Source organism: Rhamphochromis longiceps, linkage group LG9 (assembly GCF_057381845.1).
Source record: "Rhamphochromis longiceps isolate RC_006_pf linkage group LG9, R_longiceps_female_GT1.1, whole genome shotgun sequence".
Classification (NCBI taxonomy): domain Eukaryota; kingdom Metazoa; phylum Chordata; class Actinopteri; order Cichliformes; family Cichlidae; genus Rhamphochromis; species Rhamphochromis longiceps.
In genome coordinates this window covers 3,201,117-3,221,772 of record NC_140565.1, presented here as the reverse complement: position 1 = coordinate 3,221,772, position 20,656 = coordinate 3,201,117, and the positions used below count along the sequence as shown (strand labels likewise).

The window sequence follows — 20,656 nt, the reverse complement described above, 5'->3', positions numbered from 1 at the left end:
CTTCACCTCAATTTTCTCTTCTGCAAGTTCTTCTTGCACTTTCATCAGTTCCTTCTTCATGTTTTGAGTGTAACACAACTTTTTTCTTGAGAACTGAGACCTGACAGTTTTTTTTTTCTGATACCTGACAAATTTTTTCTTGAGACCTGACGATGTCCTAAAATGTACACCGTCTTCTGCTGCTCTCCTCGGTGTCTGTTCACAGTTTATTGTGAACACGTTGAGAGAAGAGTGAGAGAGTGTTTGGAGAAAAACACCAACTAATCATTAGCTCAGCATGCTGGGAGAAGTTGGAGCAGAAAAGTCTTTTCACTGATAAAAGCTCATTGATCAATGACCATGAGTACCTTTCACGAACAGTTTGGGGAATGGCTGCAATCACAGCATTTGTCAAATAGCTGGTTGTTGATCAATGTTCATGAGAATTTGCATATAAATGATGAAGGAACTGACCTCCCAGCCCATTGTTCCTTCAGTGGTGCTAGTTTCAGTCATTATGTAAATGTAGTGTTTATAAGGTTGGAGTCAGCTGAGACTGAAGAAGTCACCTGGATGAGTGATGAACATTTCTCCCACTGAAAACGTCCAGATGAACAGAATCAAACTTTGGGGGATGGTGGAGTTTGGAGAGAGGCATCATGGGGGCTGGAGAGACTTGTGAAGTGGTGATCAGGTATGGGCCCCTGTTATTATGAATGGTGGGGGGCTGAAGGAGTTGAAAGTGTGGGGTGGGGGAGTAACAGGTCTGTCCCTGTTTGTGGAAACCACAGGAGGAGCTGTTCAGGCTGTTGCTGGGTGTGAATTGTTGATGGAGTCTTTAAACTTGTAGTTGCTGTTTTCCAGACTGAAGCAGAGTCGTTAGCTGAAAACTGGTTTTAGAGGTTCACTCAGGACACCTTCTCAGGCTCTTACAGCCTTACCTGTATCACAACAAAGTGTATAAACCCCAATCCACCTTTAACATGGTCCTTCTCCCAAACCTTCAAATAGGACATTCTGGCCCTGTCATAGTAAAGGGCTGCTTAGAATATTAGAGCCAATGTCACAAAGTTACTCCTGAAGTATAAGTGAGTGAGAGAGTTTCCTCACTTTGCAGCACAACACGTCTCACAAGATTTCTACAACCAATCAGAGTGAAATTTGTACTTTGTGTTGTCAGATGACCATATGAGACACTTTGACTCTTCGGTGCAGTGTGGAGGTAACAAAGATCTGTTTTGTGTCCCAGCTGATCAACAGGAGGAGAAGAGCAGAGGAACATTTTCAGCCATCTGGACTCAGCTGAGTCACTACAGAGGAAACAATGAGCTCAACACAGGAGGTGAGTGTTAGGTTTTGTATTGTTCATTGCCATTTATGCTTAGAAATATTTACTCATATATGCTTAGAAGTATATAATCATTTGTAGATTGAAAGAATGTCTCATCCTGTAACAAGTCTCTGTAGCATAAGATCACACACCTCCTAGGAGAGGTCGTATCTTCTCTTGCTGATATATGGTTTAGCAAACACACGTATATTTCTTTAAGTATAAGAGCCTTTTGTTCAGATGGAGCCCTAGACTCCTGGCACCAGCCTTTGGGGAGTCTTCACAGGGTCACATCTTGACCTCACACAAATCACACACACACACACATACACACACACACACACACACGGGTCTATGTGGTATGGAGGGACTATCCTACGTCAATCCGCCCGGTGGTGGTTTAAGTGGACTACCCTTTTCAAAGGACTTAGAGCCAAGGGAGCGAGGTTAAAGTGTTCGAAAAAATCTGAAAAAAATTTGGGTCACTTCAGACCTCATACACTCCCTATAGAAGTCTAGATACACTGATACACACCAACCAGACTCTATTGTGTTTTCTGGAGACATTGTCCACTTGACAACAATGTGTTTTATGAGGTCCAAAAAAACCAATATTGGGTCTTTAAAGGGACAATGATGTAATATTTAAATAGCTCATCATTACCATGAATACACATCTGACAGGACACAGGATTACTGGAACATCATTTTATTAGTGTTCTTGGATCTGAACATTAATTTTAACCATAAATAAAAAAAAGAAATCTATGGACAAAAATGCCCACGCTTCCCACAGAAATATAAAAATATAGAAAACAGAAAAATTAAAAACATTTAAAATGAATTTTAATAGTTTAAAGGTAAATATTAAGGGGAGAAAATATGCATTTATAATTTTTTATTTTAAATATAACCTGTCAAAAAAAAACCCTAAATAAATTAAATGTAAAAATTATGAAATACAAACTACTTCTGTAATTAACAAGAACTTTTTTTTTTCTTTAAACAGAACATCAGTGTTAACAACAATTGGCAATCTGACCAAGATGTAAAACCACATCTGGCTAAACAGTTATTTTAGTTCATTTTTTTCCTGCCTTTTTGCAGTTAATCCTCTGTTTCTTAAGAAATCTCTTATGTTTTGAACTGTTCTTCCTGCCAACACCGGATCTTCTACCAATTTGCAATGACTGCATTCATTTTTGGTGGCTAGTTTCCCTTCGTTTATGTGGTCTTTAAAATGCCTCATCACTGCAGCAACCTCAGCCTTGGACCACATGTTTTTGGGAGCTCTTCGGGAATTGTGGGATTGAGCAGCATTTTTCTCTGGAAGATATATAAAGTAGTAGTAGTTAAAACAAACAAAAAACCAAACAAAAAAAACAAAAAACATTTGCTTGCTAAAAGAATGGATGCTACCCTGTACTAACTTCTGAAATGTGTTGCTACCATCAATATCAAAACGAGCTAAAATTCTCTTTGAAAATTTATCAAATTTCTAAAATGAGACATTTAGTGTTCCGCTGTGAATAAAAGACTGAATAAAAAGTTGAATAAAAGTCTCTTGATGCATGCTCAATCATCCAGGTAAGTAAATCCCAAAACGTTGATTCTGTTAATCTGGACGTAGCGTTTTCAGTGGGAGAAACATTTTGTCACTCATCCAAGTGACTTTTTGCCACCACTCTGCAGTTTGCCATATGTTGCAAAGTGATGAAACAATAGACTTCAAGAACCTTAAATCATGGACATTTAACAGAATGGTCTGTGCTTTTAGGTTTTAATTCTGTTGATTAAAGCATAATATTCAACTACTGCCCTAATATTTGCTCCTTTCAATACAAACCTTCTATTTTGATCTCATCCAGTGATTTCCCCTGGATCTGGGAAAGATGTCCTTTTTCCAGTGTTAAAAGCAGTTTGGAAATCTTGGCCAGCTGTGTTGTGGGAACTGGTAATCTGTAGAATTCGCAGTGAACGCGTATATTATGACCCAGGAAATCTGCAACCTGATCAAGTTCGTTGTTTTTCAAATTAAGGACTTGTGAGAGTGTGTCAACATGTTTTCTGAGCTGTGTTGATCTTAGATACTCAGGCTGCTTTGCTCCACACTGGTGTGCATGAACACGCAAGGAGTCCATTCCTCTGTAATGACTCATTGAACGGGGTCTTGCAAAGAGGTAGATATTAGTGGCACAAATACCACAGTCAGGCCTCCTACTAACCAGTAGTGACAGAGCATCCAGCATGCTTGGTGTTAGCAGAACTGGAACATTTCTGTCCCTTTTTCCCATTATTTCTATTCTACAGAAATAGTTACAGAGTCTCTGTTCCATTTCTGAGAGCCCCATGGCAACATCTGTGTGGAGTGCTGTTTTGTCTCTTTCAAGAAAACTTTTGAGGCGCATCTTTGAAACCTCTCCAGAATGTCTTCGGTTGAACACAATGATTTGTGAGAGTGTAACTTGTGCAAGTTGGGCATAATTCTAAGCTGTGGCTTCGTTCTCCAAGCTGCAAAAGGCACTTTCTGCAGATTTTTGAAGGTAGTGATGGAGAATCCGAACATCTTCTGTAAAGGGCAATGTTGATGGCTTGTTAAACTTTGCCTCACTCAATGTGTTCAAGGCACGGTGAGACACCATCTCGGACCATTTGGAGACATACAACTTCTTGAACGCATCAGTGGACTTGATTAGGGCTTCATCCTCTGTCATGAGGGCACGATTATGGATAATGTCAGACATTTTATGCAGTGTATGTCCCAGTTTCAGCGCAAGGCTTGGAGTTTTGTATCACAGTGTCTCTTCATCAAAACCTGAAACTTTCTTTACTGCTTGCACAACTCTCTGGAAATTAGCAGGCTTAATAGCTTCTTCCATGTTATGCACTGAGAATTCTGTGCGCAGACACAACAACAAACGTCCCGCTTCACGAAGCTTCTGTCGTATATAATCATACTTTGTAGGGTCTTGTCCATGTTTATTGTAGAGGGACTGGGCAAACTGAATAACAGTAAAGTCATTTCGCACAGCTGAGGCAATCTCATCTTGTTTCATAACAGCAAGAACCTTCCAGACTCCACTTGACACCTGCGGATAACACTGAGACTCCAGAGTTAAAGCCAGGCCGAGTACTTTGGTTCTTCCAGGTTCTTTATCCGTGTCATCTTTTGGTTTGTTCGGACATCTGCGGACATGTCTCCAAAGATCCTTGCGAACATACATCCCTTGACAATAAAAGCAATGAGCGAACTTTCCCTCTACTGCTTTAATCTTGGGTCTTCTCTTCACTTTCAGTGGTCCCACTCCACCATGCAAAACTGCAGCATTATGCTTAAAATTTCCCTTATTTCTCAATTTCTCTAACAGGCTTTTACGCTCGTTTGAGTCTCTAGGCAGGGAAAATGCATGCACAACATCAGGAGCCGTTTTGTGTGTTTTCAGGTGGCGGGAAATTTTAGCTTGTGGTTTGCCACAAAAATAGCAGTAATTTCTTTTACTTAAAGTCATTTTTTCTGATTCAGTTTTGCAAAGCTCACTTTTATCTTGTGGCTTGTCCTTTGTCAAGTTGTGGATTAAATTCGTTGAATCTGATTGTTCATGCGCTCTGGAGATGTCATTTTGGCTTAGCAGACCTTTTGATGTGCTTGGCAATAATGAGATGTCGTCATCTGAATCTTCATCATATGACTCTGAATCTGGCACATATTCTTCTTCTGATATGCTGTGGTTGCCATCATCATCGCTTGATATTTGATCCAGAACTGAATGTGGCAATCCATCCTCCCCTGAATATTCAGAAATTTCTTCTTTCTGGAATGTAAGAACAAAAGTTATTTTAATTGATCAATACTTTAGACAGGTAAAAAAATAAACTGAAAAACAAAGTCAAGCCAAATATGAATGGGATACACACCTGTGTTGACTGGTGGCAATTCTGATTTGCCAATTTTGCAAGGCAAGATTTGTGCCAGACCCCTAAACAAACTGAAACACATTTTGATAGACTTAATTGAGCTTTGCAGTTCTATTTAAGTGAAGTAGTTTTTTGTCAAAGCATTGCAGTAATGTCAGATGCTGAAAAAAAAAAAAACCAAACTGTTCACACTTAAGGATATTTTGATGACTACACATACACTGCTAATCCCCCCCCCCCCCCCCCCCAAAAAAAAAGGACATCCCAGATGTGAATGAAGGAATTATTCTTATTAAATACTTTGTTCTTTAGGTAGTTGAATGGCATGAAAGTGTGTAGTTGAATGTGTGTGGCCTCCAGATGCCTGTATGACTTCCCTACAATGCCTGGGCATGCTCGGGATGAGGTGGCGGATGGTCTCCTGAAGGATCTCCTCCAAGACCTGGACTAAAGCATCTGCCAACCCCTGGACAGTTTGTGGTGGATGGAGTGAGACATGATGTCCCAGATGTCCTCAATTGGATTCAGGTCTGGGGAACAGGCGGGCCAGTCCATAGCATCAATGCCTTTGTCATGGAGGAACTGCTGACATACTCCAGCCACATGATGTCCAGTGTCGTCTCGCATTAGGTGGACCCCAGGGCCAAACGCACCAGCATGTGGTCTCACAAAGGGTCCGAGGACCTCATCTTGTTACCCAATGACAGTCAGGCTCTCTGGCAGGTACAGAAATGCCACCCCTCACCATTACTGACCCACTGCCAATATGATCATTCTGGAGGATGTTGCAGGCAGCAGAACGTTCCCCACGACGACATCTCCAGACTGTCACGTGCTCAGTTTGAACCTCCTTTCAGCTGTGAGGAGCATAGGGTGCCCGTGCCGAAGTTGCCAAACTTTGTGTTTTCTGGCAAATGCCAAGCATCCTGCATGGTGTTGGGCTGCAAGCTCAATCCCCACCTGTGGACGCTGGACCCTCAAGCCACCCTCATGAAGTCAGTTTCTGACCATTTGTGGCCTGTTTGAGGTCATTTTGCAGGGCTCCTCTTGTTCCTCCTTGCACAAAGGTGGAGGTAGCGGTCCTGCTGCTGGGTTGTTGCCCTCTTATGGCCTACTCCACATCCAGGTAGCACCTCCATGCTCTGGACACTACACTAACAGACACAACAAACCTTCTTGCCACAGCTCACATTGATGTGCTACGCTAGATGAGCTGCACTACCTGAGCCACTTGTGTGGGTTGTAGACCGTCTCATGCTACCACTAAAATGAAATCACCGCAAGCATTCAAAAGTGACCATAACATCAGCCAGAAAGCATAGGTGCTGAGAAGTGGTCTGTGGTCACCACCTGCAGAACCAGTCCTTTATTATGGTGAATTGACTATAATTTCCACTTGTTGTCTACTCTATTTGCAAAACAGCATGTGAAACTGGTTGTCAGTGTTACTTCCTAAGTGAACAGTTTGATTTCAAAGGAGTGTGACTGACTTGGAGTAACATCGCATTGTTTAAGTGTTCCCTTTATTATTTTGAGCAGTTTATGTTATGGAATGGGGAATTGAGGACAATCCCAAGTATACCATTTTTACAAGGTCCTGCACCAATGAGGTAATACTACATTTCTTTAATTAGACGTGACCACCCATTAATTAAAAAGGGAGCAGTGTTCATTTCAGCTAGTCTTAACTTGTTGAACTCTATTAATGCTTTTTACTATACACTGTACCTATTCACTAAATGTCTCACCTTTGCACTTATAGCCAAGCCACTTGAGGGAGGAAACCGGTCCCACACACTGAATGCACTTGTCCAAAGATGATATTGTTGTGCACACCAGACGATGATTGTGAAACTGTTAGCAAAATATTGCAACATTTATTTGTTTTGGACAGTTGGAAAGGTGAGGTGTTTTCAATTCAGTTGCAGATATCAACTAATAAACTTCGTCCATGTAAATCACATCACACCCAGGTGACTGCCAAACACACACACACAGCATCCATAAAGAATGATGATAGATTAAATTATTAGTTCATTAAGTGGTACACTGGATTATATTTACCCTTTCAGGCTCTGGATGTTTCAGGTCCAGATCATTGTTTGGAAAGCTGTTTGGCTGCGGCTTTAGGCAGCTCACAGTCTTCTGAATCTGGCTGGTCTCAGTCTTCGTGTGTAACAGATAGAAAATGAAGACAAAAGAACAGTAATCTGACAGTTACTAAAAATGCATCACTCAAGAGGATGAATAAACCATTTCACTATCGGCAAATAGCGTAAGGTACACATTGTGCATGAGAAACATTCATTAAAATCTGTCCTAGGTCAATGTTACCTCTTCAAAATCTTGCACTGAAGAAGAATGCATGGCTTCTGAGCCTTGCTGAGGCATTTCTTCATCAAGATCCTGCAACAAAGAAAAGATGGCACAAAGATTAGACCAAGTGCTCTTCTTGCAACTGTACTGGGCAGGCCTGTGCTTCTGTTTTTAATTTGCATGTGTGTGTGTGTGTGGGGGGGGGGGGGCTTTCCACTCAAAAAATACTGGCTACAATAATTAACAACTGATTCCTTTGCAATCATCCATCCTCTTCCACTTATCCTTATCAGGATTGTGGGGTAGCAGGTTTGGGGCCTATACCAGCTACCATAGGGCAGTACAACCTGGACAGATCACCAGTCTAACATGGAAGGACAAGCATTTGCATTCACACCAAAGGGCAGTTTTGAATCACCAGTTAACCTAACCCCATAAGCTACATCTTTGGACTGTGGGAAGAAGCCAGAGTACACAGCCAGAGAGAGCCCATGCACTACAGCAGTAAAAAGTGCCTAAAACAAGTTAAGAAGTTGTATAGTACTATCTATCTTAATGTTCAAGCCTGAGTTTCAAAAAATTTCAACATAGAAACAAAGCACATGCAGTCAGTTCTGCATGCTGTAGGTCAAACTGTCAAGAAATACGAGAAGACCCCTCCTAAAACCAGAGTGATGTCACCATGAAGCAAACTTTGACGGAGTCCCCCAATAACAGTGTGGTCCTCCTAAGTCACATTTGGGTGGTTAACACACACACACACACACACACACACACACACACACACACACACACATATACTGGTAAAGGTGAATTGGAAGGACAATTTTTTCAAACAAGATTTTTGCAACACTAAACGGACCCCCCTTTCCGCTTGTGCTAGATAGATGAAGTGCATCTTTAAAAATCCCATTTGAGTTGTACAACACAAATCTCACTTCAAAATTGTGAAAAACACACCAGAACTCAAAATATAAGAACCTGACAACATGGTGTAATAAGAGGACAACACTAATTAGGTAACTTGGCTCCTCCCCCTGACATGAACAGTAATTGTCAGGGCTAACTTTATTAACAGGACAAAGGCCATACACATACACAAACATGTATTTTGTGTGTATTAAAAGGGCAACAGGTGAATAAAAGGAACAAATTGAGTGCATTTTACAAAAACAGGATTGTTTTGTTAACAGAAATGAAAATAACTGGCAATATAAAATTATATGTCCTCTTAGATCAGATGCACTAAAACAGTGTCAACAAAATGAATTTACCAATCTTCTAATAGTAAAATTCTAAAATAAATAAATGAGAAACCAAAACATACAAAATATCTTTTGTAACTCCTCCAAGAAGTACTTTGGAGTTATGTAGACTCCTCTACATAGGATTTTCTTTTTTCTTCAACGACACGCCCCGATTCCTCACAAAATCTCTGATGTTTTGAATAGAACGACCAGCCAGAGCAGGATCTTCTGCAGTTTTGCATTGCTGGCATTCGATAATAGTGGCCAGTTTTCCTTTTTTGATATGTTCGCCAAAATACTTCATTATCGCAGCAACCTCCGTGGGAGACCAAGGATGCTTTTTGACCCTCCTTGCATTTTCCAGAGAAGCTAGAAGCAGAAAAAAATAAATGTAAACAAACTACTTTTTAAACAATTTTTAAATTAAAGGGGACGTATTATGCTCAATTGTGTGAGTTGACATGGTTGTAGGATGCAAAAATATAATGGCGATAATCGGCTTCCTTCAAATAAGCCGAAGAATTGAGTTCTGCACACACTAGTTTTACAGCCCTGCTAAGAACAGTTAGTGTTTAGTCTACACAGCCCAAAGACGGCCTTTGCATTGTCCACGAGGACAGGTGCTGAGGCTGTGATTATGCTGGATTGTGCAAAATACACTACCTGGGACCTAAAAGAGCTCCTTTTTTAGTTGTTGAAAACCTACACTTAAGGAGTCGGGAGGCAATTCATAACCAAATATACATACAAAAGCAACAAAAAAAAGTGGGTTTTGCATAATATGTCCCCTTTAAGGTGAATTTGTTGTAACAGTGTTTCTTTGGTATAAATCCTGTAATGCTGACTGTTTAAATACTTATTACAATGGATGAATACATTTATTTAAATGTAAAATTCTGAAAGGTAGCCCACATTAAGTCAGAATTCCAATAAATAGCTATGGCAAATCACTATGGATGGAGAGCATTTTATTCCACACACCGTTATACAACAAAAAACATGTATAGCATGATATTGTAATAATTTGAAATGTATAACATATACTCAAACATTTCATATATAACTGTCTGACTCAAATGTTTATTTAAAAACAAGGGTGGACCCTGCCTGACCATGAGGTGGGCCTTCAGGTTTTTTCAGTGAACATAATTTTCTTCAAGACGTTCAGGTTACAGCCCACAATTAGCCAAACCAGCCCAAATTTTCCAATATTATCCAGATTCTGCCTATGGGAATAAGATGATGTTCAGAGTATGGAGATAATGTAGAAGCCCAATGGTTGAGGAATCCTCAAAATTAAAAACCCAAATCATAATATGTTCTCATTGCTTTGTTTATTAATTGTTTTGGTGCATTGCTGTTTTGAAAATGATAAGTATTTAAATGTATTACAGATTAAAACAGGCATAGGGAAAGTAATTTAAACATTTATCCCATTACTTAATACAAGGTATTGTTCCACATTGAATGTGATTTATGTTTTACCTTACCAAGTAGGTTAATATAATTGTCTAACCAAGTTGTAGAATTATGGTACGGTCCCTGGCAGAAAGATGAGCATAGTCACCATACTGGCTTGGGTGGTGTGGATAACTGGGTTCAAAAATGCATGAAGTTTACATTTGTGCTTAAGTGACTTTTGTATGCATGTCACCATTTACCAGATTGTTTATTTGTTTTCTTCTTACTGCTTGGCTTCATCTCCTTGTTTAGTATTCTGTTGGGTTCAATGACCTTACCCGCTCCATTTTTACTTTGTGCTGAAAAACAAAACAAAACAGTAAGCATATATTTGTTGTATTAAATCTCTTATAATGTAATGTCAAATGCTCCTGAATGTGGTCAAGCAACTAATGGACCTTGAAATCTTGAATATGGTTTCTAAGATAAATCCAGAGTCGCAACTATGACTTTTAGTTTAAGGTGACACATGTGAATGTGGAATATGGCTAGAGCTATTACAGCTGATATTAAAAGATACAAGGCTGAATTTTTCTCCAAACAAGACTCCGGTGTAGTGATGGGATTTCCGGCTCTTTTAAGAGATCCGGCTCTCTCGGCTCGGCTCACTAAAAAGAGCCGGCTCTTTCGGCTCCCGAACCGGCTCTTCAGGTTATTTTGTTGCTTTCATTCATTTATTATTAACAACAATATAAAATTATGCACAAAATGAATTACTAATGTTTAAAAACGTGTTTTCTATGTATATATGTTCATTATATAAATCTGCTTTTATTTATTCACTCCACATAAAATTTAAAAAATAAATTATAAAATACAAAAACCTACCATTTACAATTTAACTTTTAAAATTTAAACTTTAAATTTAAAAATACCAAGTGCCCAGTGCTCAGCTCAGTGGGTAGACACACTGGCAGCTTCACTTATATCACACTTAATTCACTGTGTTTTATCTTCCCATCACACTGATGAGTGGACAGTTTTCAGGTGCCCGTGCACCGGCTCTATATGATATCCTTTTCTTGCAGACTCTACACTCTGCCTATGTATTGTCAGTAAAATTTAAATGGTTCTAGATTTTGCTTCTTTTCTTGGTGTCACTCATTTTCTTTACTCCACCTTTCTAATGTGACGACATTGTCTCTTGTTGTTGCTCCCGGCTCTCTTTCTCTCTCTCTCCCTGCTGCTCTTTTCGTGTGCTACTGCTGTTGCGAGTGTAACTACCGCCCCTAGCTCCTCCCTCTGCTCAGAGGCGGGAGGGGTGCAAACGCAAGGCTCTGTTTGCGCCCCTCCCGTCTCTACTCAGCGCAAACACAAGGCTGACGTGCAGCGAAAAAAGTGAGAGAGAGGGCAAGAGAAAGTAAAAAAAAAAAATCCACGGCTCCCAATAAGGAGCCGGCTCGCATCGTTCACTTCAAAGAACCAGCTCTAAGAGCCATTTCGTTCGCGAACGACCCATCACTACTCCGGTGACTGGTCAACTTTCCACTCACCACTGATTTACTGTAGAAAGAGGATGAGAGCGTAGAGGGAATACTTCAGAAGCGCAAACCAGGTAAATAAAGAGTAGTAGATCAGCCCTCCACACACCAACTATTTTCATCTCTCTTGATTAATCTCATCTCCTTCTGTCTCCTGCAGGGCAGCTTCCTTTCTAACATCCTTCAACAAACCTTCCTCACTGTCCCTTGTTTGCACATGCCCAACACAACCTCAACCTGGCCAATGTAGAACAATGTAGACATTTTTTCCAACATGTGCAGTCCCAATGATATTGTTCTTCCTAATCCTATCCATTCTCTCCACCCTCAAAAAGAATCCCAGCATCTTTGCTTTCCCCAAACTCACCTCCAAGAACTGCAATCTATTAAGAACTCTGCTGCCCCCTTACTCTACTGCACTCACTCTAGAGACTATATCACCACATCCTAAAAAGAACATTACTGGCTGCACACTGACTATAGTATTGAGTGCAAACTCCTAATCAACTTTTAAGCCTTCAACAACCTCGCCCCCGCCACCCTGAGGGATTGTCTTTACTGTCACTCTCCCACAACACTGCTAACACTAACCTCCTTACCCCCATCATCAAAATCATAAATCTGAGGGTACAATCCTTTGCCACTGCTAATTGCACCCTCTGGAACTTCCTCTGCTCATTAGATTCTCTCTAGAACTTTAAATCACAGCTCAAAATCACCTGTTCAAACTAGCATTTCCTACCTGACCATCCTCCAAAACTGACCTTTCTATTCTGTTGAGCTGGTCTTTAGAAAGATCCTTGACTTTCTTTAAATTACCATTTGGACAAAGGTAACAATCACTGGAAAAATGATAGTAATGAATTATCTTTTTTTTTTTTACATAAAGATAGCAAAGATAGCAAAAGTGTCTAGGAAGTAGTTACAAAGGTAAAAGCTTCAATAAATGATGACAAACACATACCTGGAGGTTCCTTGACAACTTTCTTCATCATTCTAGTATCTATAGAATCTGTAATAAAGTCTATTAGTCATGTGATTTCATAAATTGAACAAAGTTGAGACTAATCACATTGTACTTACCAATCTGTGGATATACAAGATTTCCTTCATTGACCTCACGCTCCGCTCCGACCTCCTCACGCTCCGCTCCGACCTCCTCACGCTCCGCTCCGACCTCCTCACGCTCCGCTCCGACCTCACTTTCTTCACTTGAATCTGTCAACTGTAGGTTATCTAACAAAATAAAAGATTGTCTTAATGAATTATAAGGTTATAGTGCAGGAAACGTGTATAATTCTTAACCTTAACACCACTTTACCTTCGATTTCAATCTCTTCAAGTGTTTTGCCTTGAAGGCTTTTGAGAGACCCTTTCTCCATGGCAATCAGTAGTTTGGATATTTTGGCAAGCTGGGTAGTAGCCTCTGGAAGTCTATAATATTCGCGATGAACACGAATATCATGACCTAGGAAGTTGGCAACTTGGTCTAACTCGTGATTCTTGAGGTTTAAGATCTGAGACAAAGTTGCGACATGTTTGCGCAACTGCGTTGAACGTAGGTGTTCAGGGTTTTCAGCCCCACATTCAGTCGCATAAATCCTCAAACAGTCCTGTCCTCTGTAGGGAGTCAGACAATGAGGTCTGGCAAACAGGAATATGTTTTCTGCCAGAACACCACAGTCTTGTCTTTTCTCTGTCAGCCGTGTTATGGCATTCACCATGTCTGGTGAAAGTAGCACTGCAACCTTGCGTCCTCGTTTACCCCTCAATTCTACACGACTGAAGTGTTGACAAAGGTAAAGTTCAAATTTTGTCAGTCCAATTGCAACATCCTTGTGCAGGGTACTAGTGTCTCTCTCCTGGAAGCCATTCAGTGTCATCTTTGAAATTTCTCCCCCTCTTCTCCTGTTAAATAGTATTACATTTGCCATGGTAGCTTTACAAAGTTCACTGTATGATTTTGGTGAACTATGCTCTTCCAAGTCCTTCAGTGCTTGTTCTGTAGTCTTCTCCAGATGTCTATGAAGACGCTGAACATCTTCTGTGAAAGGAAGTGTGGAAGGCTTGTTGAAGTGCCGCTCGTTTAGTGTGGTTAATGCAGTATGGGAGATGAGTTCTGACCACTTTGTAGCATAAAGGGTTTTGAAACTCTGGGTTGACTTTATCAGTGCACTGTCTTCTGCCATCAGTGCTCTGCAATGTATAATATCACAGACTTTCTGCAGTGAGTGTCCCAACTTTAAAGCAAGGCTTGGAGTCGAGTAGCAGTTCTTTTCTTCATCATACCCACACACCTTCTTAACAGCTTTGATAACCACATTGAAATTTGCAGGTCTTACAGCATCCTCAAAAGTGTGTATTGAGCATTCTTTCCGAAGTGTGAGCAGAAGTCTTCCACATTCTCGGAGTGTCTGGCGAATGTAGTCAAATTTGGTGGGATCTTTCCCATGTTTGTTAAAGAATGATTGAGCAAGCTGAAGAATAGAGAAGTCACTTCGCACAGTAGAAGTTATTTCATCATCTTTCATGACAGCTAATGTCTTCCAAACACCGGGGGAAACTTGCTGACACAGAGCTGACTCACTCATACAGGCCAGGGACAAGACCTTTTTTCGTCCCCCCTCTGAATTGGCCTCCACTGGTTTTGAAGAACATTTACGAACATGTCTCCAAAGATCTCTTTTAAGATATAATGCCTCGCAATAAATGCAGTGAATATAGTCTTTTCCTTTGTAGGGTTTTTTTGATGTGCGTCTGGTTTTTAATGATCCAATCCCACTTGCGATGACCTCCGAGTTATGTCTGTGGTTTCCTTTGTTTCGCAGCTTAGAAAGCATTTTCAAACGGTCTTTGGACTTCTTGGGAAGACTTAAAACTCGAGCAACATCTGCATGTGATTTCTCATGAGTTTTTAAATGACGTGTAAACTTTGTCTGTAGTTTTCCACAAATGTAGCAGTATGTTTTGTTTCTTAGTGAGGAGGATGTTTTTAAGGAATCTTCAGCCGTAGTATTAGAGTCATCAACAATGCCTTCAGCATCAGACTTTTCTGCTGTGGCAATAACCCCTGATACGTCGAGCTGTCTTGTGCCAATTCCATCTTCAGATATTGATTCGGCATCTTCTGAAATTCTTTGTCCTACTCTCTCTAAAAAACTTTCTAGGCGAGGTCTTTTCGTTTTGCAAGCAGATTGACTGCTGGAGATCTCAGAGTTCTGTACTTGTTTGCAACTTATATTTAAAGGCTCTGATTTGTTGTCCCATGAGCTGTCTGAGTCAGCTATAGAATCTGGCACATATTCCTCTTCTGATGAAGCCCCCTCACTTGAACTATCTTCACTAAAGACCTAATAACAATCAAAAACACAAAGTAAGACTTTGTTTACCTTACATATTTTACTGAGAAGAATTCTGCAAAAACACTTACCTCTGGAAGAGGTTCAGTGAGGTTCACCTTGTGGCTAACATAACATCTTTTGTGCCAGGACTGGTAGCAAACTAGACAGAGAAAAATTAAGTTAATAAAAGAAAGGTAGTTAAAGCCGCTTTCCCCAATTTAAAAAAAACAGGCTAGATGGAAGCATAAACACAGTCAAGAAGGCTCCCCCCTCCCATTGGATATTATCCATAGGCCACACCCCCTGGTGTGCTTTGCTGCTAAACAGGCCAGTGCATAGTGTGGTGGAGCCATGTTAATGTAGAATTTAAGGAGTCAGGAAAGACTGTTCTATCGTTTTTCTGGACTGAGCCATGTTATTGGCTGATGGTTTTAGACAAATGCAACAGAACCACTTCATTTTTTTTTCTTTAATCTCCAAACAACATTTATAGCTATGCTTTGTTAAAATGTTGTTATGAACATGAAAAAAAAATATGTTAAGCTAACTTGTTTTTGCAAATTGGGTATAGCAGCTTTAATAATGACATGGTAAGTAAATATGTAAAAAGTGCAGATGTAAAAGGTTCATTATGAACATATATCATATTTACTTATGGATTAGTTTTTATAGTGTTCCTTATGGATCATATTTAAGATATTCTAATGTACCCAACCTTCCATAATTAAATAATTACCTTCACATCTCACACCACTCCATTTCAGAGGCGAAAAAGGTCCTCCACATGCAAAACATTTTTCTAAACTTGACATTTCGTCAGGGACTAGATCATGATCGCAGTCCTGTTTGGTAAAAAAAAACAAAAAAAAACAAAACAGTGTAATCACAACCAAATAGTTGTTTTGGTTCCTCTTTAAAAAGGAGTTAAGGACGGAAGAAAAAAAAAAAAACAGGTTCAAGTGTTACTAAAACTATTAAATCAATTTTTGTAACTTTTGCAATGCAAAATTTAAAGGGAAAAATACCTGCTGTATATAGATCAATTTTCAAAACAATTTGTTCTTCTAGGTTTTATATTATGGTATATATTACAAAACCACAATGAAAAGAAAATTCATTGTGGACCCACAACACCCAAAAAAGATTAGACTTACAATTTGTTCTTTCTGAAATGAGAAGATGTGTCCAAAGTTTTGACTGGGAGTGTAAAAAAGTATAATTAAATCATGAAGTCATGAATCCATCAAGACATAACGGATGGCCTTTACACAACAATGTTACATAAATGTGCTTAGCATTAACAGGAAAGAGTTTAGCGATTGTTTCGGTTGTATTTACATGCTCCTTCCTATAGTAAGCTTCATTCTTGCTCCTTGATCAGCTGAAATTCAAATATGCGATCTAACTACATCAGAGTTCATTTCAACCAAGCCGAGAACTACGTCTTTATGCAAACCAGATTTAGGGTTGGGGTTTCATACTTCTTGTTTCAAATCTCAGTCCTCCTAATGCGTGCATCTTACTTGGTCAAGATAACCAAGGACCCACATACCTCAATACTGCCTAATAACTAGCACCTCAGTCTACAACTAAAACAATCTGACACTGAAACTCCAATTTACCTTTGTTGCGTCGTTAGGAGAGGAACTGGCTGCATTCTCATCCACAGCCTGAGATGGCACCATGTTGGATTTCTAAGGAAGAAGCGTGAATAATGAATGGCAGTCTTTGGGTCTAGCCAAGATGAATACAGTCCTCCTAATGTCTGGACCTGTCCAGTTGAGTAATACACAGGACCCGTGTGTGTATGCACAATTGCCAGAGTAACTCTCATTGATCTGAATTCATTTCTAAACTCAGTCCTCCTAATGTCTGGACCTGTCCAGTTGAGTAATACACAGGACCCGTGTGTGTGGGCGCACTTGTAGGTAGAACTCAGTTGTTTATACTTCCTGTTTCAAATCTCAGTCCTCCTAATGCGTGCATCTTACTTGGTCAAGATAACCAAGGACCCACATACCTCAATACTGCCTAATAACTAGCACCTCAGTCTACAACTAAAACAATCTGACACTGAAACTCCAATTTACCTTTGTTGCGTCGTTAGGAGAGGAACTGGCTGCATTCTCATCCACAGCCTGAGATGGCACCATGTTGGATTTCTAAGGAAGAAGCGTGAATAATGAATGGCAGTCTTTGGGTCTAGCCAAGATGAATACAGTCCTCCTAATGTCTGGACCTGTCCAGTTGAGTAATACACAGGACCCGTGTGTGTATGCACAATTGCCAGAGTAACTCTCATTGATCTGAATTCATTTCTAAACTCAGTCCTCCTAATGTCTGGACCTGTCCAGTTGAGTAATACACAGGACCCGTGTGTGTGGGCGCACTTGTAGGTAGAACTCAGTTGTTTATACTTCCTGTTTCAAATCTCAGTCCTCCTAATGCGTGCATCTTACTTGGTCAAGATAACCAAGGACCCACATACCTCAATACTGCCTAATAACTAGCACCTCAGTCTACAACTAAAACAATCTGACACTGAAACTCCAATTTACCTTTGTTGCGTCGTTAGGAGAGGAACTGGCTGCATTCTCATCCACAGCCTGAGATGGCACCATGTTGGATTTCTAAGGAAGAAGCGTGAATAATGAATGGCAGTCTTTGGGTCTAGCCAAGATGAATACAGTCCTCCTAATGTCTGGACCTGTCCAGTTGAGTAATACACAGGACCCGTGTGTGTATGCACAATTGCCAGAGTAACTCTCATTGATCTGAATTCATTTCTAAACTCAGTCCTCCTAATGTCTGGACCTGTCCAGTTGAGTAATACACAGGACCCGTGTGTGTGGGCGCACTTGTAGGTAGAACTCAGTTGTTTATACTTCCTGTTTCAAATCTCAGTCCTCCTAATGCGTGCATCTTACTTGGTCAAGATAACCAAGGACCCACATACCTCAATACTGCCTAATAACTAGCACCTCAGTCTACAACTAAAACAATCTGACACTGAAACTCCAATTTACCTTTGTTGTGTCGTTAGGAGAGGAACTGGCTGCATTCTCATCCACAGCCTGAGATGGCACCATGTTGGATTTCTAAGGAAGAAGCATGAATAATGAATGGCAGTCTTTGGGTCTAGCCAAGATGAATACAGTCCTCCTAATGTCTGGACCTGTCCAGTTGAGTAATACACAGGACCCGTGTGTGTATGCACAATTGCCAGAGTAACTCTCATTGATCTGAATTCATTTCGAAACTCGGTCCTCCTAATGTCTGGACCTGTCCAGTTGAGTAATACACAGGACCCGTGTGTGTGGGCGCACTTGTAGGTAGAACTCAGTTGTTTATACTTCCTGTTTCAAATCCCAGTCCTCCTAATGCGTGCATCTTACTTGGTCAAGATAACCAAGGACCCACATACCTCAATACTGCCTAATAACTAGCACCTCAGTCTACAACTAAAACAATCTGACACTGAAACTCCAATTTACCTTTGTTGCGTCGTTAGGAGAGGAACTGGCTGCAATCTCATCCACAGCCTGAGATGGCACCATGTTGGATTTCTAAGGAAGAAGCATGAATAATGAATGGCAGTCTTTGGGTCTAGCCAAGATGAATACAGTCCTCCTAATGTCTGGACCTGTCCAGTTGAGTATTACACAGGACCCGTGTGTGTATGCATACTTTTCAGTATAGCCTTTATTCATTTAATACTATTTATACTTATACTGTACTATTTACATTATACCTTGCTTCTCCATGGCCAGTTGGAATCACCATAGTTATAGGTGATTTCTTCTCCTGGACCAATATCTTTGATTGCAAACAAACAGAGATGGGGCCTTCCATCCACTCTGGTAACTGTCATTTTACTGTTTGGATTCACATTATCGTCATTTACAAGTCTGCCAAGTGAGCCGTCCTCTCTGGTAGCATCAACACTAAAACAAAAAGTATACAATAACAATTACACTCTGTAAAGAAAGTCATTAAGTATATTAGGTTGTAGAACGTCTGAATAACATTTTAATATTCAATTCAAAATATTATTTGAATATTATAATTTGTAAACCTCATGTATTTTATCCTTTATCAAAGCAGTTACATACCATAACTGTTTTCCATTGAACTTGAAATCAAATATGAAAACCTTGAGTGCATCATGGTAAAGTTTCATTCGGTTTTCTTGTTCCTCTTTAGTTATGATTTGTCCTCTGTACTCAAAAAGAAAATCTCCCTTTTGAAATGACCGACAGCTGAACACACCGCGACCTAAAGACACACATCAAAAACAAATTGGGCAATAAACTATAAACCATTTAATTAAAATCCTTCTTGTTTTTAAATGTTTTTTATTTGATTATATTGTATTATTTATTTTGGAACATGTAACATGTTCATAATTCCTTGGGGAAAGACAAGGAAAAAATAGAAATATAATAATAATAATAAAACAAGTATAATTATATTCGTGATTATTAATTTTCTCATGCATGGTATGCTACAAAAAAACTACAAAAAACATAAAAATTTCTATTTTGAGAAGCTGACTGCATTCTTTGGAATCAACTCACCTTTAAATGAATCAATATACCTCACATCAAATCCTGCCTTGTCTTCACCTAAGGAGCAGTAATACCTAGCATCTTGTATGGGATTTATTTTAGCTCTCCGTGGCCTTGTTGCCGCCATCCCCTGCAAAGATCAGGTATTAATGACTTTAGAAATAACACATTATACTACAAAATGTATGTAGACATAGAAATAAACAGATCGAAAAATCTATTTATGTTGGGGAGAGCTCCCCTAAAGGTTCCAAATATCTGTGTTTCCCAACAGTTCCTCCTATCTTGTATCACTGTGTGTCAGAGGCTGCATGCCCTACCTGTGGAAGTTCTGTTTCGTATATTTTATTTGGTCTAAGGTTACTGCAAATCTTAATGAGTTAATTTTCATATCCACATTTCCTTAACCTTTTATATTTCTTAAAGTTATAAATTAAAATAATGATTTAGTATGGTTGAACAATAAGCATATTTGTCCTACAGTTTTTGTTTCATTTGTAAAATATTTTCTGAAAACAGATCTCACTAGTTTTAAAACCACAAGTTTTGTGATGCTAAAACCAAAATTAATCAAACCAACAGCAACAGAATGTCAAACTTTTGCTACTAGCATGCTGGCTAGCTAAACTGTCAAAAATGAGATGCTTTGGTGTATCCGAACGTAATATAATAACCTATATTACTTTGCTTTATTGGATGAATATATTTATATAAACATCATGTGTAAGGGAATTTGTATGGTTCTCACCTGATCTTCTACGAAAGCAGTAAGATAAAAGCTGTCTCATTAAATCCTCATGTCGTGCACCTGAACTCTTTAGTGTCCTCTTCTTCTTCTTCTGCTCTTTAAATGTTCATGGTGGTTGGCAACCAGCGTAGATGTACATTAGCGCCCCCATAGTGCTGAGGAGTGGATATCATTGGCCAAGAACAGTGGATTAACACTGGGATTCTTGCAAATAGAATGCTATGATGTAATAGAGTTAAATTGCTCTAGTGCATTCTGACATAACTCACT

General features: G+C 39.7%; 1 protein-coding gene, 1 long non-coding RNA gene and 2 pseudogenes across 4 annotated transcripts in view; 1 reads left to right on the top strand and 3 right to left on the bottom strand.

Annotated features, from left to right (window-relative positions):
• LOC146661538 (uncharacterized) overlaps positions 1 to 20,656 on the top strand; it is a 91,870-nt pseudogene that overhangs the window by 6,453 nt on the left and 64,761 nt on the right. The window contains exon 2 of the transcript XR_014913425.1: positions 1,229 to 1,321. The product of XR_014913425.1 is annotated as an uncharacterized LOC146661538 (transcript). The remainder of the gene's footprint in view (positions 1 to 1,228; positions 1,322 to 20,656) is intronic.
• The window catches only part of LOC146661540 (uncharacterized), a 28,392-nt gene continuing 15,050 nt past the window's right edge, over positions 7,315 to 20,656 (bottom strand). The window contains exons 3-4 of the long non-coding RNA XR_014913228.1: positions 7,559 to 7,630; positions 7,315 to 7,390 (exon numbers count right to left, since the gene is read on the bottom strand). This is a non-coding gene — a long non-coding RNA (uncharacterized LOC146661540). The remainder of the gene's footprint in view (positions 7,391 to 7,558; positions 7,631 to 20,656) is intronic.
• LOC146661542 (uncharacterized) lies at positions 8,502 to 14,277 on the bottom strand. The gene is made up of 5 exons (XM_085418019.1): positions 13,051 to 14,277; positions 12,813 to 12,965; positions 12,694 to 12,741; positions 10,449 to 10,547; positions 8,502 to 9,156 (listed from the first exon to the last, which is right to left on the bottom strand). The coding sequence occupies exons 1-5, from the start codon at positions 14,258 to 14,260 to the stop codon at positions 8,921 to 8,923; spliced, it is 1,746 nt and encodes a 581-aa protein (XP_085274145.1). The 5' UTR covers positions 14,261 to 14,277; the 3' UTR covers positions 8,502 to 8,920.
• Positions 18,636 to 20,251, bottom strand: LOC146661541 (histone-lysine N-methyltransferase set-1-like; annotated as a pseudogene). The gene is made up of 3 exons (XR_014913227.1): positions 19,648 to 20,251; positions 19,183 to 19,345; positions 18,636 to 19,014 (listed from the first exon to the last, which is right to left on the bottom strand). The product of XR_014913227.1 is annotated as a histone-lysine N-methyltransferase set-1-like (transcript).